This window comes from Oikopleura dioica, chromosome 2 (assembly GCF_907165135.1).
Source record: "Oikopleura dioica chromosome 2, OKI2018_I68_1.0, whole genome shotgun sequence".
Classification (NCBI taxonomy): domain Eukaryota; kingdom Metazoa; phylum Chordata; class Appendicularia; order Copelata; family Oikopleuridae; genus Oikopleura; species Oikopleura dioica.
The window spans coordinates 12,393,078-12,416,101 of record NC_137292.1 but is presented as its reverse complement, the minus strand read 5'-3'; the positions used below and the strand labels follow the sequence as shown (position 1 = coordinate 12,416,101).

The 23,024-nt window shown below is 41.3% G+C and overlaps 9 protein-coding genes across 10 annotated transcripts; 4 read left to right on the top strand and 5 right to left on the bottom strand.

The window, feature by feature from the left end:
* Positions 1-269: 269 nt before the first annotated feature.
* On the top strand, positions 270-3,893 carry LOC145696457 (uncharacterized). Its single transcript, XM_081773500.1, has 6 exons — positions 270-349; positions 387-671; positions 720-1,083; positions 1,127-2,388; positions 2,432-3,580; positions 3,624-3,893. Exons 1-6 carry the CDS (start codon positions 281-283, stop codon positions 3,876-3,878), a joined length of 3,384 nt encoding a protein of 1,127 aa, XP_081629626.1. The 5' UTR covers positions 270-280; the 3' UTR covers positions 3,879-3,893.
* Positions 3,851-6,307, top strand: LOC145696458 (separin-like). Its single transcript, XM_081773501.1, has 7 exons — positions 3,851-4,427; positions 4,472-4,810; positions 4,853-5,104; positions 5,149-5,476; positions 5,522-5,899; positions 5,943-6,112; positions 6,167-6,307. Exons 1-7 carry the CDS (start codon positions 3,908-3,910, stop codon positions 6,283-6,285), a joined length of 2,106 nt encoding a protein of 701 aa, XP_081629627.1. The 5' UTR covers positions 3,851-3,907; the 3' UTR covers positions 6,286-6,307.
* Positions 6,308-6,603: 296 nt separating this feature from the next.
* LOC145696460 (acetyl-coenzyme A transporter 1-like) lies at positions 6,604-8,504 on the top strand. The gene is made up of 6 exons (XM_081773502.1): positions 6,604-7,178; positions 7,253-7,557; positions 7,602-7,790; positions 7,835-7,987; positions 8,035-8,117; positions 8,163-8,504. The coding sequence occupies exons 1-6, from the start codon at positions 6,604-6,606 to the stop codon at positions 8,373-8,375; spliced, it is 1,518 nt and encodes a 505-aa protein (XP_081629628.1). The 3' UTR covers positions 8,376-8,504.
* Positions 8,505-8,775: 271 nt separating this feature from the next.
* On the bottom strand, positions 8,776-9,549 carry LOC145698326 (uncharacterized). The gene is made up of 4 exons (XM_081775525.1): positions 9,546-9,549; positions 9,122-9,438; positions 9,006-9,081; positions 8,776-8,963 (listed from the first exon to the last, which is right to left on the bottom strand). The coding sequence occupies exons 1-4, from the start codon at positions 9,547-9,549 to the stop codon at positions 8,776-8,778; spliced, it is 585 nt and encodes a 194-aa protein (XP_081631651.1).
* A 48-nt stretch (positions 9,550-9,597) lies between these two features.
* LOC145698324 (uncharacterized) lies at positions 9,598-10,300 on the bottom strand. Its single transcript, XM_081775524.1, has 3 exons — positions 10,196-10,300; positions 9,925-10,156; positions 9,598-9,884 (listed from the first exon to the last, which is right to left on the bottom strand). Exons 1-3 carry the CDS (start codon positions 10,265-10,267, stop codon positions 9,598-9,600), a joined length of 591 nt encoding a protein of 196 aa, XP_081631650.1. The 5' UTR covers positions 10,268-10,300.
* A 70-nt stretch (positions 10,301-10,370) lies between these two features.
* LOC145699206 (uncharacterized) lies at positions 10,371-11,765 on the bottom strand. The gene is made up of 3 exons (XM_081776470.1): positions 11,556-11,765; positions 10,539-11,492; positions 10,371-10,496 (listed from the first exon to the last, which is right to left on the bottom strand). The coding sequence occupies exons 1-3, from the start codon at positions 11,734-11,736 to the stop codon at positions 10,426-10,428; spliced, it is 1,206 nt and encodes a 401-aa protein (XP_081632596.1). The 5' UTR covers positions 11,737-11,765; the 3' UTR covers positions 10,371-10,425.
* A 756-nt stretch (positions 11,766-12,521) lies between these two features.
* Positions 12,522-14,150, bottom strand: LOC145698934 (uncharacterized). Its single transcript, XM_081776173.1, has 7 exons — positions 14,003-14,150; positions 13,632-13,868; positions 13,384-13,460; positions 13,203-13,311; positions 13,032-13,162; positions 12,841-12,917; positions 12,522-12,796 (listed from the first exon to the last, which is right to left on the bottom strand). The coding sequence occupies exons 1-7, from the start codon at positions 14,139-14,141 to the stop codon at positions 12,613-12,615; spliced, it is 954 nt and encodes a 317-aa protein (XP_081632299.1). The 5' UTR covers positions 14,142-14,150; the 3' UTR covers positions 12,522-12,612.
* A 2,335-nt stretch (positions 14,151-16,485) lies between these two features.
* Positions 16,486-17,889, top strand: LOC145697459 (carbohydrate sulfotransferase 10-like). Its single transcript, XM_081774667.1, is given in 5 exon segments — positions 16,486-16,662; positions 16,765-17,227; positions 17,287-17,379; positions 17,381-17,640; positions 17,702-17,889. Coding segments are annotated over 5 exon segments (1,086 nt in total). The 5' UTR covers positions 16,486-16,522; the 3' UTR covers positions 17,832-17,889.
* A 45-nt stretch (positions 17,890-17,934) lies between these two features.
* Positions 17,935-22,898, bottom strand: LOC145697457 (5'-AMP-activated protein kinase subunit gamma-1-like). Of its 2 annotated transcripts, XM_081774664.1 has the most exons (12): positions 22,841-22,898; positions 22,319-22,392; positions 20,962-21,065; positions 20,771-20,794; positions 20,468-20,519; positions 19,263-19,364; positions 18,982-19,201; positions 18,752-18,919; positions 18,584-18,710; positions 18,334-18,543; positions 18,144-18,290; positions 17,935-18,103 (listed from the first exon to the last, which is right to left on the bottom strand). In XM_081774664.1, exons 2-12 carry the CDS (start codon positions 22,389-22,391, stop codon positions 17,999-18,001), a joined length of 1,332 nt encoding a protein of 443 aa, XP_081630790.1. In that variant the 5' UTR covers position 22,392; positions 22,841-22,898; the 3' UTR covers positions 17,935-17,998. The 2 variants fall into 2 exon arrangements, with proteins under 2 accessions (XP_081630790.1, XP_081630791.1); XM_081774665.1 differs by lacking the exon at positions 20,771-20,794 and having other exon boundaries at positions 17,937-18,103.
* Positions 22,899-23,024: the final 126 nt, after the last annotated feature.

The following is a 23,024-nucleotide window of genomic DNA, read 5'->3' as shown; positions in this document are numbered from 1 at the left end:
ACGAGTCAGTTCTTGACTAGTCACTATCAGAAGGGTGGCTACTAAAAGTGAACTGCCACTGTTAGAAATCTTCTTTCGTTGTTCTGCTTATAAGTAAGCGCGTTTTTCCGAATGTACCCATTGCAGATTTTTTATGATTTTGGCCTTGACGACGAGGGCGCAATTAATTATTGAATGGTTACTTTTTAATTGGTAACTGCACAAAACACCCGCCTGGCGACACGCTTTTGTTACTCACGAAGCGAAAGCAGAGAGTGATCATTTCTTTCAGAAAGTTAAAATGGGTGACATCGATTTCGCCACCCTGGAAAAGCTAAAGATCGACGGGAACGCGGTTGCAGCTTTCAAAGTGAGTCTTCCTTTATTTCAATATTAAAATTTCGTAGTTGATCTATAATTACATCACAAAAACTGCCTCGACAAAGTACAATCCTGACCATTCAACTTTGGCTCAAGTGGTTGATCACCTGCTCCTCATTCTCCCCAAAATAGCGCAAATCCCAAAGTACCAGAAGTCGATGAAAAGCATCGCTGGCCGATTACAGATGGACCTCTGGGCGCTATACAATAACAACTCTCACGCTGTTCTCAAATCCAAAGACCGTGAGGCCGATTGGGTTGCCGGAAGAAGAGCCTGGCTTATTCTCGACAAGTTCACGCTTTCCAAAAGAGTAAATCGCTTCATCCAAATTTAAGTTTTTTTTTCATTCTCAATTCAGTTTGTGCGCGCGCTTTTCCACACTTGTGAGTTCGCCCGTTTCGATTCCATGATAACACTCTTCCGAGAGTTTCGGCAAGAAGTGGTTCAGTACTCCAGCATTCCTGGTTTTGGCGTTTGCCTTACTAATGAGTTGCTCATCCTGATGAACGACAAGTATCAGCCAGAGGAAGCAGACACCTCGGAAAACCTTCTTCAGCAACAGATTGTTACGCCCACTCGAGAAACCTTCAAAGAGATTCGAGCCTTTGTGAATGCATTGAAGGCGATCGTATTTGAATTTCCAAGCATTTCAGCAAAAAACCGGTCCTGGCGAACACATCATCTTATCTGCATGGGACGAATTGCCCAAATTTTGAAGAAATGTAAGTTTTATTGGAAAAGGACTTTTTGGGAATTAAAATCTAGATCTCACGTCTGGCCACATTTTGATGACAGAGAACCTCGACGAGAACGACATTCAAGAAGTAATTTACGGCTTCGCGCAGATCACACATAACCTCTGTCAATCCCTCACTCCTGTTCCAAAGGAGCAGGCTAATGAACAGAAGACGAAAGATCTTTGGTTTGCCTTGGACGGCGTTTTGCTCCCTCTCAACCAGTCCATCGGTAGCATGGCTCTGGCCTTGTCGAGCTTGAAACAACAAGCGGAAGTCAGTGAGGAATACGACATCAAGCACAAGTATCCTTGTTTCGCAGTCTATTCTTTTCTCCGTCTCATCCAAACAGTCGAGAAACAACGGGAAAAGCTGACAAAGTCGAGTCGGGCTATTTTGGTCGAAACGGCGCTAAAGAATGTTAAAGGCTGCTTCAGCTACTTGATGAGCGCGGCGCGAAACGACGACGAATTTTCGACCTACCAGCACTGGAGCTTGGTCGAGTTGACGATTAACGAGCTCTCCTGGATCTTTGAGCAGCACGGACTGTGCAGCTACGAGCGAACGAATATTATGGACATTTACAACGCGCTAGCAATCAAAGTATCTGGACACCGGAGCTGCACGAAGATGGAGACGCTTATGGTGAAGATGTTTTTAAATCAGCTTTTATGCCAGTCTTTTAAACGAAGCCCTTCTCCCTTGCACGCAAATTTGTTCACACTGTTCAGTATCGAGAAGAAAGCGCAAGTTCAGTTCATCACGATCCTAATCAGCTTGCTGACTGAATCTGGTCCTCCGCAGCTTCCTGAATCTATCGCGTTGCTTGTGGCGACTTTGAATCAGTTCAGCGAGTACAGAAAGCTTCCAGAAGGCGAACAAGATCTTCTCAAGCTCGTCATTTTTCAATTGAGGGAGGTTTTTCCAGAGGAAACGAAGAAACTCACATTTCAGTGCTCAAAAAATGAAGAAGTACCGAATGAAGAATTAACTTGCGTCTGGAAGATCCTCTCTTCTTGGCAGAAAGATCTCCAAACGGCTTGGAGCGCAAATATGGCCAAGAAGAGCTCGCCACCGATAAGGTTGGAAATTGAGAAGCTTTGCAACATAAAAGTGCGGGAGCAATTCAGTAAGTGCTCAACAACAACCGCTGTTTTGAATTATGTCAACACGATTTACATTGCTGCGGAACTGCTGCTTATCGTCGGGAAACGCGAAGCTGGCACTTCGCTACTGAAAAAGCTATTAAAACTGATTGTTGACTGGTACTATCCGAAGAAGAACGCTGAACTGGTAAATAACAAAAGCAATCGATTAATTTAATCTTAAAATTTAGGAGGCGGTGTCTTCCTTGATTGCAGATTTGGCGATGGATCTTGGCTCCTCCATGTGGGTCATCTACAAACACTCGATATACTCCAGCCAGGCTGAGTTTGACGATGAAGTTGGAGAAATACTGAATAAAGCGCGTGATTGCCTCGTCAAGTCAGAGCACGAGAAAAGGCTCGTTTTTGGAAATTTGATGAACGAAGACATTCTTCCCAGCGATCAGAAATCATTCCATTTCGAAGAACAAGAGGAATTAGATATGGTGACTAGTTTGCGTGAAACGCCTCTTTCTTCTGCTTCTCCTTGGAGTGAGTATCATGACAAGGCCCTTGGACACGTTGGGAGTATGTTGACTGACCATCACAAATGCGGACTTCGTTACGCGATCCAACTGTTAGTTACCGTGCTTTCTCTCAACTGCGATCGGTCTTTTTATTCAACTCTCTTTTCAACCTCTGCAAAGAGCCAGGGAGCACTGAAAATTCAAAAGATCGGCCGCGAGATTTTATCGACTCTCCGATCACTTGAAAAGACGATTTGGATATCGGCAGAGCACGTGGAAGATCTCCTCATTCGGGGAATGTCCACAGAGGCGAGGCAATTCGCAAACGAGCTGCTCGTCCTCTCTGAGATTTGGGGGCTCCAATCGACTTACATTTTGGCGAAATCGTTTCAAATTCGCGCTTTGGAACTCGAAGGTCAAACTCGCAAGTGGCGTGAGGAGGTGCCGGCGTTGCTCAAAATATTCAAACTTGATTCTCAAAACGAGTTTATGCGAGGAATCAATCCACAGGCGAAAGCGGCGGCAATCTCACTTGACCCACCCAGACGGAATTCTTCTAATATTGAAGAAATGAGCGAGGACGGTCTGAAGTCCAATGCGATCAAGAAAGAATTTGCTTTTGATTGTTCCGCCTCGCCGATTACGAAAATCATGGCGGAGAAACACCAGCCCAAAACGTCAAAATTCAACTTCAAATTGCCTGTTCTTCCGAAAATGACGGATCTAGACATCGATATCGCGCGAAACTATGCAATTGCCTTGACTTCATTGCTGCGAGTTCAACCTGATCCTCAAAGCGCCGTTAATGCTGGATTGTGTCTCTTCAAAGAAATTGCGATCGCGGGACACGGTTTTTCGCAATGGCTTTCAGAGGTAATTTCTATTTAATCGCCTTTTGATTATTCGATCATTGTAGCTGGCATTCGTCGTTATCCTCCGAGCATTAGAGCTAATATCGCCATCCCAGGCGATCGACTTTATAAGCGCAAAGATGGCTGAAATGAACAACTGCGAAAAAATCAACCCAAAAAATTGTCGTCGTTTTGCTCGATTTCAGGTTGCCCAGATCATTTACGATAGAACATTTAAGACAATCAACAATCAAATAGAATTAGAAGGAAACGATTTAGGAATACATATCATTTTTTCAAGATTTAACCTTATTAGTTGACGAATCGTTTAACAGAGCCTTTCACAAAAATGAAAGTCAAAAGTGAGATGAAAACACCAGCGCGACGTCGCTTGAAACAAGATTTAATTGTAGCGACTCCGACGATTACTCCCATGAGAGTTCCATCAGAAGCAAAACTGAGTACTCGTAGAAAGCAAAGAGTTCCTGTTTTCAAAGACAGCGAAACGCAGGAACCTTCTCTCGCTGTTGTTAACACTCCAGTTGCACCTTCGGTCCACGCAACGCGGATGACGAGAGCGATGGCAAGACGAGCGATGAAAACTGCGGAACCCGTTGAAGATAATCGTGCGCCGACGGCTTCAGATGATGAGCCCGAAGAAGCTGTACAATCGGGCCCAGCCGGCGACTTTCTTGATCTTTCTCCAATTAAAAATGAGGAGAACGACAATGCCGAGAGTGTTCGTCTTCAGCGATTTCACTCCCGACCAGTCTCGCCTATCACAGCCGAAGTCAACAGTGTCTTCAACACACACACACCCATCGAACCGTCTGCTCCTTCCGCTTCAGACGAGGCGATCTTGGATGAAGGTTGGCTTAAAGTCACTTTATGTCGTTTTCATTAATTTTTCCAGCATTGATAACTGCGCGAGAATTTGGGGATATGGAGACGATTCGCGCAATTCTGAATCTTCGAATCGGTGAAATAATTCGAAAGCAACAAGTGGCAGAAAAGAGTACGATAATTTTGAGTGATTCTGCAAAACTGGGCGAGTTGCACGGTGATGTGGTCGGCATTGGTGCACTCATCGACACGGAGTTTGGTTGTCAGTTGCGACTGAGCAACAATATTACGGCAGTGCCAGAAAGGAATCAAAAGAAAGCGCTAGACATGATAAGCTCGGTGAACGCAACGGACGATTTCTTCCGAGAGCACCTTGAAGATGTCCTTGTCATCGTCAGCTTGATTCCAGGTAGTGCCCATATCGATAACTTTGAGTAAATTTTATCAAAAGAGGTCTCGAAAACTCTCCACTGTTCTTACGAAAACTGTCTTGCGCTGGTTACGCGAATGGAGCCAAACGGAGCTGTTCTTTCAGTCGCTTTTGACGGCACTGCTCTTGCATCAGAGGCCTTGAAAATGCGCCACACTGTCGACCAAATTTCTGAGGAGCTGAGCAAGGAAGTGACCGATCCAAATCAGTGGTGGGAGACGCGGGCTAAGCGAAACGACTATTGTCAGCAGCTTTGGACTTCCAAATTACCCGGTAACAAATCGGGAATAATTATTTTTCGCAGAAAGGAATTATAGACGTGCTCGGTCCGGCCCTTCCTCTCTTTACGTTTTCGAAAGCGATCACGTGGCCTAAAGAGGCGCCTCAGCCAAAGATGAAGTCTTCAAGAGCTCTCTACTTAAATTACGCTGTAAGAGCATGGTCTTTCATGAATACTCTGGCGAAAACGAATGTCGCCGGAATCGTCAACATCCGCAAAGTTGAGTTAGATAAGCTTGTGAAAGCGCATACTTTCGTGGAAATGCAATATCAGCGAACGACATCCACTTATCTTGTCCTCGGCCGACTTGTCCAGACTCTTTGCTTTGAGCGAATGCCTATTTGTAAAGGTCTTCGAATATCCAGGTAAGCACGCTTTTTATTGCAAAATCCCAACAAATCTTTTTCAAGGATGATGTCAATGCGTCATGCAGAGTATCTTTTGCGCACGGAGCCAGAAAATCGATGCGTTGACATTTGCGACGTGCTCTACGTCGTCGATAGTCAAACCAATCTCGCTGGCTCGGCGGAAACCGTTGGCAAGTTTTTCCAGAGCGTCAAAGAATGGGATGGATACACTTCCATGGCTCCTCCCTCAAACGAGCTTATCAAAAAGCTCAACGAAAAGTCGCTCTACATCTTCGCAGGACATGGCAGCGGCTCTGACTGCGTCGGCGGCTGGGGAAGAGTCGTCAGAAAAGGTGTATCTAGCACCATGCATCTCATCGGATGTGGATCTGGTAGACTACGCGATGATGGACGAACTGAGCCCAGGGGCGCCATCACCAAGTAAGACACAAAGTAAAGTAAGATTTTAAATTCGAAACTCAAGAATCCTCGACTCTGGTTGCGAATCTGTTCTGGCGATGCTGTGGAGTGTGACTGACAGGGATATCGATCGGTTCACCCTTCGACTTTATGCAGATTGGTTTTCCGGCGTGCGCAACTCTTCCAAAGAGCCTGGACCCTGTATATCGCGATACATAAACGAAGCCGCTCGAGGTTTGCATTTTTCTGCGATAAACAGAAGCTACGGTATAACGGTTTTTTTTCTAGCGTGTAAACTTGGAGCTGCAAATGCTGGTGCATGCGTAAATTACGGACTCATTCCTGCTTGTTACAATATTCCAGAGAATTGGGACCGCGGACTGCCTGCAAAAATCAATTACAAGTAGTCTTTTAAAAAGACTCGTTTCAGCTTTAATATTCTAGTATTAACCTAGGTATCTAGGCAACTTCTGTAGTAGCTTTATTGTTCAGTTAATGTTTTCTAATGCTTTTCAATTTTAATTAATGTCCGATATCGCTCGGAACTATCATTCTAAACTCCCAACTTCTTCATTCTCCTCTGTTCTCTCTAACACTCACTGTACTTGGCCACATTCCTTTATTTACTGTACTGCCGAACATGCACGAAATTTTCAATATATCATATATACTTGCCTCAAAAATTGATTCTTTTTCATCCACAGAATGGGATTGAAAACAAGAAAATGAGTTTGCGACAAAAAATGTTGCCAAAGTCGGGCCTTATTCGAAATGATTTATTCGCAGTTTGCTTCTTGCTCCTGCTCTACTTTCTCCAGGGCGTTCCTTTAGGTCTTGGCGCGTCTATCCCTCTTCTCCTGCAAAAGGCGGGCGTGACCTATGCGCAGCAAGCCGTTTTCACCTTTGCGGGTTATCCCTTTTCTTTCAAATTTCTCTGGGCAGGCTTGGTCGATTCGGTTTATTTTCACCGCATTGGGCGGCGCAAATCCTGGCTTTTTCCAGTCCAGCTCCTGATCGGCACTTTTCTCCTCTTCCTCTCTGCAAGAATCGATTCTTTTATGGAAAACAAGCAGGTCGTTCCACTGGCAGTTTGTTTCTTCATTCTCAACTTTCTCGTCGCCACCCAAGACATCGTCGTAGACGGGTGGGCGCTGACCCTTCTTTCTCGCAAAAACGCCGGCGCTGCGGCGAACTGCAACGCTGCTGGACAAACACTAGGCGCTTTCTTCGGGTACGGATTTTTCATGGCTCTTTCTGACGCCGATTTTGTTAACAAATGGCTTCGCTCAGCGGAAAACAGGTATGCTACAATTGATTTTACTCCTCCTTGGCAACCAGCCCTTTCTATCAGTCTTAATTTAACCACTTTTAAAGCTCTCCTCTTCCTCTCGTCACGACTGCCGGTTACTTCGCGTTTTGGGGAGCCTGTTTTATCATTCTAACTGTGTTGATTGCCGCGCTCAAGTCAGAAAAAGACGACGAGTCCTTGAAACCGCCACCTTTGAAAGAGACTTACAAGACGATGCTGGCCATCTTCAAGCTCCACTCAGTTAAAACGCTCATTTTGCTGTGGTTCACTTGCAATATCGGCTCGGCGGTAGCTGGCGAAGCAAGCATGCTCAAACTAACCGAAAGGGGGCTTTCTCGTTCTACTCTTGCCCTGCTCAGTTCCTACTTGGGTAGATCTAAAATTTGAATCCAGTTCAAACTTATTCCTTTCTAGCTCCTATCCGAATCCTACTGCCAATGGCCATTGAAAGATTCACTTCCAAACGCGCCTTAACCTGCTGGACAGTGACAGCAATCTATGGCCTCATTTCCGCCGCTACTTCCCCTCTTGTTATTCATTATATGCCGAAAATGGTATTTGACGGAAGCGCAATTACCATCATCGTTATTTTGAGCATTTTCGGTATTTTTGTCTTCAACAACTTTAAGTTTTTATTGTTCATTCAGACTCGATCTTCGGGACAGTGAACTTTGTTTCAACCATGTCATTTCATGCTCAAATATCCGACCCGGTTCTTGGTGGTGTCTATATGACTCTCCTCAATTCGGCGGCAAACTTCGGCGGCTCTTGGCCGGAAACACTTGCTCTTTGGACTCTAGGTTAGTTTGAAACTTTCATTGAATAATTTGAATCAACTTAATTTAAGATAAAATGGGGGACAGTCCCATCGAGGAAGCTTTTAATATAACGAAACTAGAAAATGGGGAACAGCAGCTCTCTGATTTCAATGTAAGTAGCTGCTATCTATGATAAAGTGTATCAACATAACTCAAGGGCTGGGATCCAGTTTTCTCTCTGTCAATCATTTGCACTATTCTCGGCGTTCTCTGGTTCGTTATTTTCACGCCGAAGCTGTTCTACCTCCAGAATCTGCCCAAAGAAAAATGGCTTGTTCCGCATTCTGCAGCAGGCTCAAGCACCAAGCAAAGAGATATTTCTTACTCGCCACTTCTAGACGACGAAAGAGCTTCAAATGTAATTCTTTAAATATTCCGTCAACTTTTATTCTTCTGTAACTCAAAGTCAACTGCAAATACTATCCTCTTCATTTACCTATCTGAGCAATTTCTTGCTGCTAATTTAGCGCTTTTCCTAAATAAAATGTAAACTTTCGAATTCATCTCTCAATCACAACTTCTTTGAAAATAAGAGAAGATTTCGATCTTTTTGTGCAGGGCAAACTAAAAAATGAGATATTGAAAAAATTAGTCTAATTAACTTAAAAATCAAGGTGTTACTATCTTCCTTGACCCGAGCAAAAACGCAAACTACAGTGAAATTCAATGCAAAGAACAGGATAAACGAGAGCCGCCGCTAACGGAAATCCGCCCCCACGTTCCATCACGTTCAAGTTGAAGACAAATTCGATCTTATTGGGTAATCTTGACTAAATTTTATCTGGATTTTTATTTGAAACTTCATGGTAACAGTTGTTTTGAGATGTGAAAACAATGCTCATGATATAAATTGAAAGTTGTCCAATTGCTGCTAAATAGCAAAGAGTTGCGGATAAACCGTTGTCTATTCTTGTGCCGAAGTTGATGACCTCGTCGGCTTTGATGATGTTAGATCCATCTAAACATTCGTAATGTTATTTGTTGGAGGGGAGCTCGTTACCTTGAAGACTGCTAAAAGAAGTGACCACAAGGAAGAGACCTGCGATCGTGACTAAGTTCAAGCGGGCAATGGGAAGCTAAAAATCAATACAATGCGTAAGAGTTAATGTCACTCACAGGATTTATCTGTGTCCTTTGTTGAATGACAATTTGTGCGACCAAGCCAGGTATAACCAGTCCAATATACAGCCATGCCAATCGAATAGCGAATGGCGTCGGTGTCCTCCAATTCGCCGTATTCCAGCTATTCTCAAATTTTAGGAAGTTTTCCCATTTTTCGCACTCCCATCTGAACCCGCCTTGATCGCTGCAGTAGCCGACGCAATACACTGTCAACGAGTATCGTTTTTCGCACTCGCTGTATGTTTCTGCAGGAGGGAAAATTGTTGGTAGAAATGGCGCAGGTTCCTCGGGAGCGTATTTTTCTCGGGGATCTATTATTTGATTGAAATAAGTTTTTAAAAAATCTCTCTTCTATGTTTTCAATCGAATCCTAAGTACTTTGACGTATCGAACCAATTTAAGCCAAGTGTAGCCAAACTCATCCCAAATTTTGATTTAAAAAACCAGATGCATTAAAAATTCACATTTTCTCAAAACTTTCCTAAAACAGCGAAAGACATCAGCGTTGGAATATAATTAAGTGGCATTTTTCGCTGGTTTTTGCTCTCAACCGCGAAGAGAGCGATGATGATGCACGGTAAACTGATAGTAGCGAGCCATCCATGAACGCCAAGTTCGTCCAAGCAGTTGCAAACGAGAATACCAGTCGTAGTGATCATTGCAACGGCGATTGAAAATGCCAAAACGACTCCAGCAAATCCGAGGAAATAAAACTCAACTGCGAATTTTGAACCACAGAAAAGACCCATCAATAGCACTGAAATTTCGGTAGCAAATATTATTTAACTTTTGTTTACTTAAAAAGGTAAATGCTAGGAATCCTCTGATTTGAAGCAACTGCAGAGGCGTGTAAGGCCCTAGAATTTCTTCGAATTTGAAACATTCTTCTTCTAATGTAGAATTTGGGTCGATTGGTGGCCCGCAGCTCTCGAATACTCCTCCATGAAGGGATAAATTTGTTCCAAATCCAGATTCGGATAGATCAGCGCCAACGACATCAAACCACTCGTTTCCTGCCAATGCTGCTCCCTACAAATCTATGACAACAAACCGCCACAAATTTATTACCAGACATGCAATAGCAGCACAAACAGCACCAATTTCAATAATAAATCTAACTCTCTTCCGTGTAAATTTCATTTTTAACTGTTACACTTTTCACACAGCTTGTCTATTAGTCCATAAATCAACACACGTATTTTGAGCAAACAGACGCGGCCCAACTTTTTGCAAGAAGAATCTTCGAGCATATGTTGAAATTTATTCTTTTTTTTCATAAATAAAACAAGTTTATCAAATTATTGCAGTAAATCATTGAAGTTTTTAGCATGTTCTTCGGGCATCTTCTCATCCCATTTGAAGATGAAGTCTAAAACTCGATTTTCAGACAGGACAAACAAAAGTGTCTTACCATTATCAGTACCAGAGCATTTCAAGATGAATCTCGTCGACTGACAGGGGATTTTCGGAAAAGCAGGTCGCTTCGGATGTTGATAAATTCTTGTTTTGTAATAATTCCATCGCGCTTGAAAGACGGTCTTTGCGTATTCGTAGAGCCAGATGTCTTGTGGCATCAAGTTTTTGAGAAACTCTGTTGATTCTTCTGATGGCAAGCTCGGTTCTAGTTTATGCAAATTCTGGCGGCCAATCTTTTGTTGCAGACGCTTGAAATTTTTCAATGGTTTGTCCAGTTGATACGCGAGGAGTTCTAAAGACCTTTCGTAGTCTTCCAAAATACCAAACCAGAACATTTTGTCTATTTTATCAGCTGCTTCTGTGAGCTGGTTTTCAAAGTCGAAGAATTTTCGTTCTTGAGTATCCGGGTCTCTGTTGGCTTCGGCACCTTTGTGGACCCAGTCAGCAATATGGGTTCCGGTAAGCCAGGAAACACCTGCTTGTCCGTCTTGCCAGCATCCTCGAAATTCCATCATCGAAGATTTGTCCTCTAAAAACTCATCCATGCTTTGGTCTTTTATCTTCATCCCTTTCGTCCAGGACAACTTCTTCATGAAATTAAAATGTGAGATGGTCCTTGAAAGAGGCTCACGAAAGAGCGTAAGCACTTCATCGAAAGGGTACTTTTCGTCAACATAAGTCCAGTCGAAATGCTTTGCTCCAACAAAATCAAACGTGCCCATTGCTTCAGTCATCATCGCCCCGAAGGAGGTACCACCCGCCTTTCCTATGTGGATAAAGACCAGCTTTGACTTTCGATCCCATTTCCGTACTCCTGGCTTTCTGACCGGAACCTTCGGTTTTAGGGCCTCAATTTCTTGTTCACGGGCCTCAAGATCCAACGCCAACTTTGCCTCAATTTGCTGAAGCTCAAAATTATTTTCTTTGAGCTCATGAATTTCAGCGCTTTCTGATGTCTTTTAGTTTAGGATGCAAACAAATATTAGGCAAATTGAAGAAAATGAATGCAAACCTAATTCCTGAAACTCCTTGAATTTTCTTTTTATTTTCTTAAATTTTCTTCTGTATTTAATTTCGTCGTCTGATCTTCTCTCAAAGAATTTTGGAACTGCATGATTTTTCTTTATAAAAACAATAATTACAGCGCTACAAAAAATTATGAACACATATTTTCCGAGAAGGCTCGATCTCATCTTATCCGATTTTAGAATGTTCGTTGAGCAAAAATATAAAGCCCGTTATTTTTTGGGAACTAGGCCTTTTTTATTTTCTAGCGGTGAGGCTTTACTAAAGCGCCCCGGGCAGTTGCAAGGGTTGAAACTTGAAAGTGGATTTTCAGTTTTCACAAGGTCACTTTTAGGAAGAACCTTCTTGGGTGGCTGAATGGGCAAATTCTTGCATTGGAAATGCAAATTGAAACGTTCTTGATCTCGGTTCAAGAATCGGGCGTTCCATTGACGCAAAGCCAATCAACGCGTATGCAGCGAGAAAATTTCCGACAATTCTATACGAAGCAAATACGGCATCGTAGAAAGACACGTTTTTATGCTTTCAATTTGGGAGTATTCCATCCATCCGTGTTTTTGAACTTTCCTCGATTGCGAACGTGAGGCGAACGCATTTTTATGAGAACGCAAATGGTAATTCGAGTTGAAAGCAAACAGGAAATTTGACAAAAAGCCAAATTAAAAAAAAAATGAACATCGAAGTTTTTCTGATAATACTTTCTTTCATAGCTTTCGTGCTTCTTGTCGTTATATTGCTGGTTGTAAAATGTGCGAGAAAAGCAAGAAGAAAAAGCGGAATAGAAGATGATGCTAGTTCTGAGGACGAGAATGCTTACAACACGACAGTTTATGCACAAATCTCTGCATCAGAAGACTCAAATGAAGACGAATCTGAAGACGATGAGGACATTTGGAATGACTGAAGCAATAAAGAGTTCTTTTTGAAGCAAAGAATTTATTTACAAAAAAGTTTTTACAGTTCGTACAGTTCTTTGGGAATATGAAAAAATCAAGAGCAGTGAAATGATCTATCGTTATAAAAAAGAGAGAGTGGCAGTTTTACTATTGACTGAAATGTTTCTCCATGCTTCTGATCACCGACTCAATTCTCCTTGGCCAACTCGTTTGCGAAAAGGATCCATGTTTCTTCATAATCGGCAAGTCGCACTTTTCAAAAGACGCTTCGAATATTTGGTACCACTCATCGTGAACCTTGGTCAAATTTTCTTCCTCGAATCCAGCGGCGCTAGATTTTGTATTTGCAACCGGCTTTGCACAAAAAAACACTACCTGAAATTCAGCAGCAGACTGGACAGATCGCCGTTTCGGCACTGCGACATTTTCTTTGAATACAGCGCGAAGAGCTTCTAAAAACAGCTTTTTAACCTACTTATCCATGATTTAACCCATCTAAGCATTCTTTGCCCCTGAATTAAAGGACAACAAGAATTTAAGGGGTCAATCCTTCTCTACAAAATTACTCTGATTCTATTGCTGACTGCTTCTCGTCTTTGATTTGAAGCAATGTTCTTCGTGAGATGAAGTAGCCCAGCTTCCAAGTTGTCTCCAATATCCGTCAATTCTCCCTCGACGAGATCATCTATGTCTCCAACTAAAAATCTCATCAAATCAACTCCAAGTTCACTCCTTACTAATTTCGTAATGCAGCACAAATCCAGCACCAGTGTTTTGATTGTCGGCATCGAAGGCCACGACAAGCTCAGAGCTATCGAGCGTCACTCCATTCCGGAAAGCCGACGACTTAAAAGATTTTCAAAAAATATTTCCTTCCGGCGCCATGTGCACGTTTAGGCTAAATATCATAATCTGTACCTTTATTTTGGTTGCCACTGAATTCGCAGAAGTTCCATATTCAACTGCGTCCATTCCATTGTAGGGGATCGTCTCTCCTTTAAAAAATTAGGTTTCTTGAAGACATCTTTAGTAAAAAGGAAAAAAATATCAGAAAAAAAGCCAAACGCGGCTTTTTTAATGGGAAAATTTTCTGTCAAAAAAGCCGCAGTGATCTATTTGCTTGACTCAGCAAGAAGTCCTCCTTGATTTTAAACAAATTTTCTTACCTCTTGGTGACGAGCAAATTCTACCAAACTTCTTGGTTCCTTCAAAGTTTTGCAAATTTAGCCTGTCGAAGCCGCAGAAACGGTGATTTTCTATTCCGAAATTTCCCGCGCTTTCCACTTTCACTCGAATCTTCGAATTGAGACCGCCGCGGATTTCCCATCTGCAGTTGAAGTAGTTTGTGTAATTTGCGAGGTTGATTTGACCTACTCTGTTGTACAGGATTGATCCATCGCAGCCTAAATACATGATTTTTTTGAATAATTTTTGAAACAATCATTTCTCAGAATAAATTCATAATTTCGATTGTCCCTTTTCAACTGTAAATTCTGAGCCAGATAAGTGTATTTTGACAATTTAAAAGATACTGTACCATTTCTTCCGCGACACGCATTAACTGATTCGCAGTGAGGTTTCTCGTAAATGAATCTGTCAACGGCAATTCGATCCTGTAACGAAGCTATTGCCGGCGAGAAAATACAAAAATACTTTACAAACATTCCAGTCATCATACAAAAGAAGCAAATCTGTAAGTGATCAGTTCCTCCAGGATGTTATGCTTTTCAAGGTGGAAAATTTCATGATTGCTCGCGAGCGCCACCGCCGCGATCCTCGAAAAATTGACGGAGAAAAAGAAGATTTGATTTTTATGAAGAATCGGCGAGAGTCAGCGATCTCAATTTCGTGGGACAACTTCCACAGCTCATATTTCAATCGACACTTGGATCAGTGCGTTAAAAAGTACCAGACTTGAAAATAGAAGTAGAAATGGACACTTCTGGGGCTCAAACAAACGGAGCGTTTACGCTCTATTTGCGTAATTACGCGTTCTTTCGGAATAAATCAAATCTGATAATTATTCAGCGAAATAGAGAACTAGTGCAGAATGGATTTTTACAAGGCCAATTGGCGTAAATGGTTTCCTTACACTACATTATCCTTGTTATTGGCAGTGGTAACAGGAAGAGCATTGAAAATCGAAGGCGCATTGAATTAAAAAAAGAAGAAATAATTCGATTTCGAATAATTGTCTAACGAAAAGACGTCTTTTCTGAACACCTTGTTCGTCCAAAGATATTATCGATAGTTAGATCGGAACATAAATTTTTACCATAAAAACGGCTAGAACCCGCGCTGAAGTCATTTTAACCTCGAAACAGGCCGCGTCGGTCACTTCATAGAATTCCAAGGGCTCAAGATTTCCCATTCGCCAGAAGATCTCGCGCCCTCGCTACTCTTCTGGCATTTTACATGCGTTCTTTATTCGTTGCATTTGGTTCTAGGGCTCGTTATTTTTGTGCTTATTAGAAGAACTCCGAACGGGGAGATTCTTTATTTGAAAAGTTGGATCATCCCATTGTGGTATTTTGTCTGCATCATTTTATGGTAAGTCTGTGAATCAAAGAAAAGATTAGTCGGCCCAAAGGGAGCTTCAATGATGACCTTTGTCGACCCAAGCATAGTTTTTTCTCTTTCTAATTAATTAAAAATATTCTAGTTTGATGCTGCTGCTCCGGAAGATAAATATTCTTTCCGACTATGACTTCAATCAGTGAGTTTATACAAAAAACACGACCAAATCAAAAATTAAGATACAACAAGCGCGTGAGGGGAGTAGAAATCAGCCAAATTTTTCTTTGGCTTCTTCCAATGATGATGTTCAATTTCTTGCTGATAGCAAGACATTATGGCAGCTGTTTTCAGGCGACCCCGCCGGAGCATTTTTATGAAATTTTAGAAGACGAAGAAGCAGAATCTGTGATCTAAAAAGCGATCGAGAAAAGCCTGACAGACAAAATTAATAAATTCACACCGCCGTATGTGTCTTCTTCAAATTTAAGATTATTTATAAATTATTGAAAGCTAAAGAATTGCTTCGGTCTCCGCCAAATTCAATTTAAATTCAGCAAGTCAAAAGTTTCAATATCGGGCTAAGTAGGGATACTTTTCTTTTATAAATAAATAAGCAACTATTATTCACTGGATCGCCACAAGATGTCTGGAGACTATAAAAGGACCAGACCGTTTTCCAATTAAGATAAAGGAAACGAAATAAGAAATGAGATTTTTATTTGTTCTTGCAATTGGGGCTCAAGTCCATGGTAAGATAGAAGAAGTTTTCATTAAAAATACAAAAAGTTTGAACGTCTCAAAAAGCTATTACTTTAGGAAGCCTACAAGAAGCACTTGAAAAATTTCTCTCCCAACCAGAACTCGCTACATTCTCACAAGATGTGAGTCTCAAAAGTCCACCGCCTTCCGCTCGACCAAGAAATTTTTACCAGCGGCAGATGGAAGTGAGGGGCAACCCCAGTGACTACATGTACTGGTTCTGATCTGTCAGTGTTCTGAAATTGAGAATAAATTTCGCGAAACTCCTCGTTCTAAAACAGCGACCATGATTACTCAAGTGTATTTGCCCAGTACTCCAGGCAGCTACTGATAAGCTGTTGCAAAATATCCGGAGCTGACACAAAAGTAAAACAAAACCTTTTTTCTTCTGTCCAGCTCACTTGTCGAACTTTGTTTCTAACAATTGGAATTTCCAAATTTCAATTTGAAATAACAACAGAATCAAGTCGCGTAGAAGTGAATTTCTTCAGAGTTAGAAGGAATCCAGTAAATGAAATTATACGAGTCTGCGCGTCACGTGTGTTCAAGGGTATTCGGAAAATAGGATTAAAAATCGAAGTTGACTAGAAATTTGAAAACGATGCAGATAAAATATAAAACTTATTGCGTGAAGGGAACAAACTAATTTCATGAAAACTCCTCGGAGAAAAATAACACGATGCGTTACGCTTCTAATGCCCAGAGGGTGAACTGGTCGGTATTCATCCCTTTCCGAAAGGTCAAAACAAGCGCTCCTCAACAAAACCAGAGATTCCTCACAATGTCAAAAGCAGATAAAATCCACGTTTTTCTCGGCCTCTTATTTTTCCTTGTGGCATTTTTCTACATCGGGGACCTAGAGAAAATACTCGGCTATGAAGCGTTCAGAAACCCGGTCACCGTGAAGAAAAAATCATTTTTGTAAGTGCGCTGGAGGGGAATTTACCGTGACTAAAAACACCGGTTAATTTTGTAAATGATCGGAGATTCGTGAAAGTTTGCATTCTTTTTAAGTTTATTTAGAGAAGACCCTCTTGGAACGTCGACAGAGACTGAACATTTGGACCTCTTCGATTGGGAGAAAATTTATACCGAAAGAAAAGCGCTAAAGAAAAGAATATGTGATTCTTTACCGGAAGATCATCAAGACAATACTCATCTCTTAGAGAAAGTAGAATCAGAAACACTCGGGCCATACAACCTTCGATTCGTGGTGGATGAAAGACACAAGATTTTATACTGCGAGCTACCGAAAACTGGCTGTACGAATTGGAAGAAGACGCTGCTGAAACTTATTCAACCCGATACTTTTGGAAAAATGAAATGGGAAAATATCCACTCTCCTCATGGCAAAAAGGGTGACAATGGCTATAGATATCTCAACACCTATCCGAAAGAGAAGCAAATCGAATATCTGGAGACATTTTATAAATTCTCGTTCGTTCGGCACCCGCTTGAGCGACTTCTCTCGGCGTATAGAGACAAGGTAAGCATCATTCCTCAAAGCTGGCATTTAGCGGCGACGTGATTTCATCATTCCTAAAGGTCGAAAAACTGTACGAGAGCAAGCCCGAGTTCAAGGACGAAAATTGGAAACATGAGCAGTTTCACAAATTTGTGAGAAATCTCATAGGAACAGGCTCAATAAATGTTTGAAAAATATTTCTTGCTCAGACCTCTCGACTTGAAAATAAGCCTTACAAAAGAGTCTGGTTTGCCGCGTCAACCTGGTCAAAGAAAAAGGCACTGGTCCTCGTTTATGTATCTCTGCGACTTTTGCTCCGTTGAATATGATTTTATTGGAAAGATGGACACGCTGAATGCCGATGTGGAGTATGTGTTGAATGCAATGAATGTTTCCGAGCTAACAGAGTATCCGACTGGGTACCGAACAAAAAGGTATGAGTCATACCGTACGACACCGGGATGCCGAAATGTCTGATTCAATCCGTATCTGTAGTTATGCCTCCCTGCTAGAATACTACAAGGGAATCGGCCGAGATACGCTAGAAAACCTTTACACGCTATATAAAACTGATTTCGATGCATTTGGCTACACAATTTCAGAAGAATTCTACGACTTTGTATAAACCTAAATCTTGCAAATTTGATATTTATTCAACAACTGCCAGTAATACCTTCACTGCTAAAAAAATAAACACTTTCGTATTTTTGAATGAAAGAAGTTATCAGTATATTTTCAACAAATGGTTCAAGATACAATACATTGAAAGCAGTATTTATAGAAAGTTTCGTTTTAGTTTAATTTCTCTGGCGCCAAGACAATTTTCGACAGTAAATCCGATAGCGATAGAATACCGATCGGTTGCTTTTCTGCGTTGACTACCACCAAGCGGTGAACCTAAGATTTTGGTAAACGACAAAGTTGGTGGGCCGCTTACCTCGGCTTTTACAAGTTTCTTTGTTATTTCTTCTACGGTATTTGAGAGGACACATGTAGTAACACCTTCTGGTCTTCCCTCTCTGTGACTAAGCGCGTCTTGAACTGTGACATCGAGGTTATGATACGATCGCGTTGCGGCTAAGTTCTAGGGAAAAATCAATACTAGTTAGACTCATTTTGTGGCTTACGATTGCATCAAATTTGGCATAAATATCAATCACTTCTCCGTTTTCATTTACGATTGGCAAAGCTGACACTCTATTTTCAACGAATAAGCAAAGAGCTGCGATAACTGGCGTCGACGGTTGAATCGTGTGGATCTTGCCAAACGTTCCAATCTGCGTCTCTTCTAGCGTTTTCTTCATAAAGCTGGGCATTTTTACGTCGGGCGATTCGAACTTAACGGATTGACCAAGAAATATGTATAAGTGCACTTACGCAAAATGAAAGAAATCTCAGTATCCTCTTGTGCGTTAAAATATACAAAGCATTTCCAGATTTGGGGTCGATGATCGGTAACCTGTGAATCTTATTCTTTACTAGCATTTCCAATCCTTCAAATAAGCTGAAACTCAATTACAGTCTAGTTAGTGGAGAACTGATTACCTAGCATCAGGTCCGATCTGAACCATGCCAATATTCTTTGATAAAGTGGGCCGTTCGTCTGGTTTGGCGAGTTTACGCTCTAATAGAAGTTTTCTCCAGGTTTCGATTAAATGGTCTTCGAGCTCATGCATCCTGCGCATTGGCGATCGGTAATATGTTTGAAGAATACTAAAAATACCAATTAGATAAGGGTAAAAAAAACTTGGGTTATGGGGTCGATAAGACAGTACCTAATGAAGTCGGAAATAGTCAACATGCCAACAAACTGACCCTGATCAGAGTCCCATAGTGGCGCTGCCCTCAAACCATTTGCAACCAGCGCAAAAAAGGCCTTCTTGACGGGCAAGCGAGTATCGAAAATGACAATCTTTGAGGAAGTAGGAATAAGTGAGTAGCAATCATGCTCCTTCATGAAGTTGGCGTAGACATGGATGTCCTCATCGGGAGATTCTGAAGATAGGTCAATTTTTATTTCGAAGATAAAAATAAGCATGAATTAACGCAGACTTACTTGACATGAGATTATCGCTAGAACTGCTCAGAGCGAGAGTGGGTGGGTGGTCAGAATATGTCGAACTTGTGCTTGATTTAACTTCATCAGCTGACTCGTTTTCTACAAATGAAGCATTAACTCGATAAATCAACGCTCGGAATCAATTTTTCGGTACTGACTGACTGAAAAAAATCTGTTCAGATACTTTTTGGAGCCTTTCCAGTCGGTAATGTCAGTCGATGAATTTGCGGAATGATAAGAGGAACTCCTTCTGCTTCTGAACTTGACATTCGCCGTGGACGCACTTGTTCGGATTCAAAAGATTGAAACAAATAAAACCGAGAATGCTTCAGAAGTATTGATGAGCATGAACCCAAAAGGCCTTTTGTATTTGACTTTGAAGAAGAAGCGCTGGAGGAGGCAGACTCACGCATGGAATGTCGCCGTCTGTTTCAAGTGTTTTAGAGAGGAAAATCAACGACAGAAAATATAGAAAAAATTCTAAAACGTGACTGTGGTTGGATTCCGAAACTGATCTGGCTTTCTTTTTCGATTCTTTTGGCGAGCCACTCATTGAGTTTCTGATGAAGGATTGACATTTAGAATTGATTTTAAACGATCATATGATCGAAAAAATGGGCCGTAAGGTTCAAAAGTCTAATTTGTTTCGCACTTTACTCACCCTTCACGCCCTTGCAAGAATCATATTTGGCAAATTTAGACGATGTTACTTTCAGAATGAACTTTAAGCTTTACGAAGTAAATATTAGTTAAATTCTAAAGCGGAGTAAATTTGAATGCCCGAAGAAGACGTACTCCTTTATGATTTCAAACCTACCCTTTGACTGTCAGGCCTCAGATGCGGCAGCAACTTGAGCATGGACTTCATGCTTCGATTTCTTTCTCTTTCTCTGTTGCGCGATTATGAAAAAAAGCTCTCGCGCTCTACTTCTTTATCAAAAGATTATTCTTGTCTTTCTTGTGGATTCTGAAGACCTCTTGTATATCACTTTGACATGAGTAATACTCGTAAGTGGCTCTTTTTATAGAAAAAGAAGAGACTTTTTGAAAGTTGGGCCAGGTCAGGATACAAAAATGAGAGAAATGGGAAAATGAAAAAGGGGTGCTAATGACACAAAGAAGGCTTAGCAACACGCCTAAGGCCATGTTTAGATTTTTATGTTTTCAAGTCAGTCAGTACCCGTACTACTACAGTGGCTTACCTGAGTCAGAAAGAGAGCTGGACAAGCGGTTTTGTGAAGAATTGTCGGTTTTCTGAAAAACTAGCGTTCAAATTTTTACAAAAATACACTAGCTTTGAGTTGAGTCAACTGTTGACCCCTGCTCAGTTCGTGTGTTCGCCAAATATTTGAGAATATACACGAATAACGGGTAAATATGGGATTAAAATTCTTTGTTAATCTTTTGTAAGTTGTTAGTTTGATCTGATTATCAGTTTTCTAGGGTACTAAAAGCCTCTGATTCTTGTTTTATTTTTTGTTTTTGCTTTCTCTACTGATGCTTACATATCCACATGTTTGAAGAATCGTCTAAATAGTCAGTTATTCTCAGTTGAAATTAGCAATTCTCTTGTCAATAAAATGCTACTAATAATAATTCAATTTCGAAATTCCAAAAAGATGATCGTTGAATATCTTGCCCTAAAGCGCATTTTCGATGTAAAACAAGCATCATCAATGGATCAGAATGCTCCTACCGTGAGGTCTTCTATCTCTTGACTGCGGCTGATTGTCGATCCCGTGGAGCCGTCGTTGAGGCCGCGCTCCATTGATCCATGCTTCCAGCCTTGCTTCTCGCACTTATACTCGCCTAATTAATGGCAGCGCTTAATTGCTACAGTCATAAAAGGGCGATCATCGCTATTTAGCCCAGTCAAACAAGCTACTAGTTACATAACGACCTTTTTTGTTAGAGTCATCAAGATTGACAAAGAAAAACAATCAGTCAATAAGATATAAAGAAAAACCTAGCAATACCAGTTCGACCAACACTGTACCAGTATTTATCATACGAAAAAAGTTGAAATAACCCACTTCCAATGACTATAATTGGAAAGACTTTATGATTAAAGGCAGAGTTTGAAATGCTCGCAAATGCTCGCGAGCGAAAAGAGCGAGAGCAAAAATTTATCATTGCTCTGAGAGCAGGGGAGCGGGAGCATGAAAATGAGTTGGCTCGAGAGCCAAAAGAGCACGAGCCCAAATTTGAAACCGCTCGCGAGCGCAGAGAGCACGAGCGCATATGTCGGCAATGCTCGGGAGCTAGACGAGCGGGAGCGGCTGCTCTCGTGCTCGCCATGGAATTGACTCACGAGCGGCTCGCGAGCAAAATTAAAAGAATATTTTTTTCGCATAATTATTCACTTTCATAAATAAATTTCTTTGAGAATCTATTTCTGTTGTTTTCGGTTTTATGTAAGCTTCATTAGGTCTGTAATCTCGGCAGCAGAATGCGAAAAGCCGAGAGTAAACAGATAAAACATGCCCACCGCGAGGTGCTAACTCCTGTGACAGGGACTCATATGGAATTAGTCACGGGGCCGCCGAATCATTTAAGGCCCTTGAAAGCTGCTCGCGAGTCAGATTTTTCAGCTCGAGAGCCGATCGAGCGAGAGCACGATTCGACCAGTGCTCGAGAGCCAAGAGAGCGAGAGCGCGAAATGAAATGCGCTCGCGAGCGCAAAGAGCACGAGCCCTGAAATAAATGTGCTCGGGAGCACAAAGAGCATCATGCTCGTGCTCGCTCGCTCTCAAGTGAGCCGCTCGCGAGTCACGAAAATTTCAAACTCTGATTAAAGGTTTCATCATCTTTGATGCACAATTATTGCAATACGTTATTGCTATTTATAAAGAAAAATTGGATAATATCGAAAAAGCGAGCTCTGAACAAATATTAATTCATAAAAATGCTGATTTAATCGAAAGTCAGTATTGACAACTCGCTTTTTCAGACCTTTTGTACGAATAATGGTTGCGTAACTTCTAACTTGTCTGAGTGACCTTCATAACGATTCTTTTACGAGTTGAATTTCAACGATTTAATTAGTCGTTCCTGTGCCAAATCTCCATCTTCGTGATCTTCCTTCCTCAAGGAGTTATCTGACTTGCTCTGGCGGACTTGGCTCATTCTAATCTCGATGTTAGTCTTTTTTGTTCTTTATCCACTTTTTTCATGTGTTTTCGTCTTGATCGCCCAGGCACGCGCCCCCTTTTCTGTGGAGTGCAGAAAAAATAATAGAAAAAAGAAAGAATGCCAAATATTTCTGAAGATGGCTCGACTGACTCACTGTTATTTATTAGTATCTTGTCGATCTGACGAAAACTAGAATTTCGAACTCTGCAAATAACATGGTCACAAAAGAGCTTTTGGCGAAAAACAGACTTGAAGTGGATTTAGTCAAATAAAATCGATTCAAATTAAATCTTGGCAAATAAAATAGAACGAAGCTAATAAAATGTTCTTCTGACGAGTTTTTCTTTTATTAATTTTTCCCTAATTGAGGTTAGACCCTTAATTTTTCCTTCCATGAAAATTTGCCATTTGCGAGAAGTTTCAATTTGCGTAAAAAGACGTACCTGTTTACTGTTATTTATTGACGATTTCATAACCGAAAAAGTCCATTCTAAAAAACATCACTTTGTTAAAAATTACCTCTGGTTAAAGCTGATGAATAGTAGCCTCGATAACTTACTACTAGGTACTAGAGCTCATAAAACCTTAATCTCACATTTTTGAAAATTGAATTGCGCAGTAAATAAT

Coding starts and splice junctions, on each gene's coding strand:
- LOC145698934 (XM_081776173.1), bottom strand. CDS start 14,141: ATGATGACTGGAATGTTTGTAAAGTATTTTTGTATTTTCTCGCCGGCA. Junction 13,461..13,631: donor AATTTGCTCGTCACCAAGAG/GTAAGAAAATTT, acceptor AATTTTTTAAAG/GAGAGACGATCCCCTACAAT. Junction 13,163..13,202: donor TGTGCTGCATTACGAAATTA/GTAAGGAGTGAA, acceptor TGAGATTTTTAG/TTGGAGACATAGATGATCTC.
- LOC145697457 (XM_081774664.1), bottom strand. CDS start 22,391: ATGAGCCAAGTCCGCCAGAGCAAGTCAGATAACTCCTTGAGGAAGGAA. Junction 18,920..18,981: donor ACTATTTCCGACTTCATTAG/GTACTGTCTTAT, acceptor TGGTATTTTTAG/TATTCTTCAAACATATTACC. Junction 18,544..18,583: donor TGAGATTTCTTTCATTTTGC/GTAAGTGCACTT, acceptor CAATCCGTTAAG/TTCGAATCGCCCGACGTAAA.
- LOC145698324 (XM_081775524.1), bottom strand. CDS start 10,267: ATGAAATTTACACGGAAGAGAGTTAGATTTATTATTGAAATTGGTGCT. Junction 10,157..10,195: donor GTGCTGCTATTGCATGTCTG/GTAATAAATTTG, acceptor ATAGATTTGTAG/GGAGCAGCATTGGCAGGAAA. Junction 9,885..9,924: donor CCTAGCATTTACCTTTTTAA/GTAAACAAAAGT, acceptor CCGAAATTTCAG/TGCTATTGATGGGTCTTTTC.
- LOC145696457 (XM_081773500.1), top strand. CDS start 281: ATGGGTGACATCGATTTCGCCACCCTGGAAAAGCTAAAGATCGACGGG. Junction 672..719: donor AGTTCACGCTTTCCAAAAGA/GTAAATCGCTTC, acceptor TTCTCAATTCAG/TTTGTGCGCGCGCTTTTCCA. Junction 2,389..2,431: donor CGAAGAAGAACGCTGAACTG/GTAAATAACAAA, acceptor CTTAAAATTTAG/GAGGCGGTGTCTTCCTTGAT.
- LOC145698326 (XM_081775525.1), bottom strand. Junction 9,082..9,121: donor AAAGGACACAGATAAATCCT/GTGAGTGACATT, acceptor ATTGATTTTTAG/CTTCCCATTGCCCGCTTGAA. Junction 8,964..9,005: donor TTCTTTTAGCAGTCTTCAAG/GTAACGAGCTCC, acceptor ACGAATGTTTAG/ATGGATCTAACATCATCAAA.
- LOC145696458 (XM_081773501.1), top strand. CDS start 3,908: ATGAAAGTCAAAAGTGAGATGAAAACACCAGCGCGACGTCGCTTGAAA. Junction 4,428..4,471: donor CGAGGCGATCTTGGATGAAG/GTTGGCTTAAAG, acceptor TAATTTTTCCAG/CATTGATAACTGCGCGAGAA. Junction 5,477..5,521: donor AAAGGTCTTCGAATATCCAG/GTAAGCACGCTT, acceptor ATCTTTTTCAAG/GATGATGTCAATGCGTCATG.
- LOC145696460 (XM_081773502.1), top strand. CDS start 6,604: ATGAGTTTGCGACAAAAAATGTTGCCAAAGTCGGGCCTTATTCGAAAT. Junction 7,791..7,834: donor CGTTATTTTGAGCATTTTCG/GTATTTTTGTCT, acceptor TTGTTCATTCAG/ACTCGATCTTCGGGACAGTG. Junction 8,118..8,162: donor AGCAGCTCTCTGATTTCAAT/GTAAGTAGCTGC, acceptor ACATAACTCAAG/GGCTGGGATCCAGTTTTCTC.
- LOC145699206 (XM_081776470.1), bottom strand. CDS start 11,736: ATGAGATCGAGCCTTCTCGGAAAATATGTGTTCATAATTTTTTGTAGC. Junction 11,493..11,555: donor CAAGGAGTTTCAGGAATTAG/GTTTGCATTCAT, acceptor AAAAGACATCAG/AAAGCGCTGAAATTCATGAG. Junction 10,497..10,538: donor ATGCTCTGGTACTGATAATG/GTAAGACACTTT, acceptor ATCGAGTTTTAG/ACTTCATCTTCAAATGGGAT.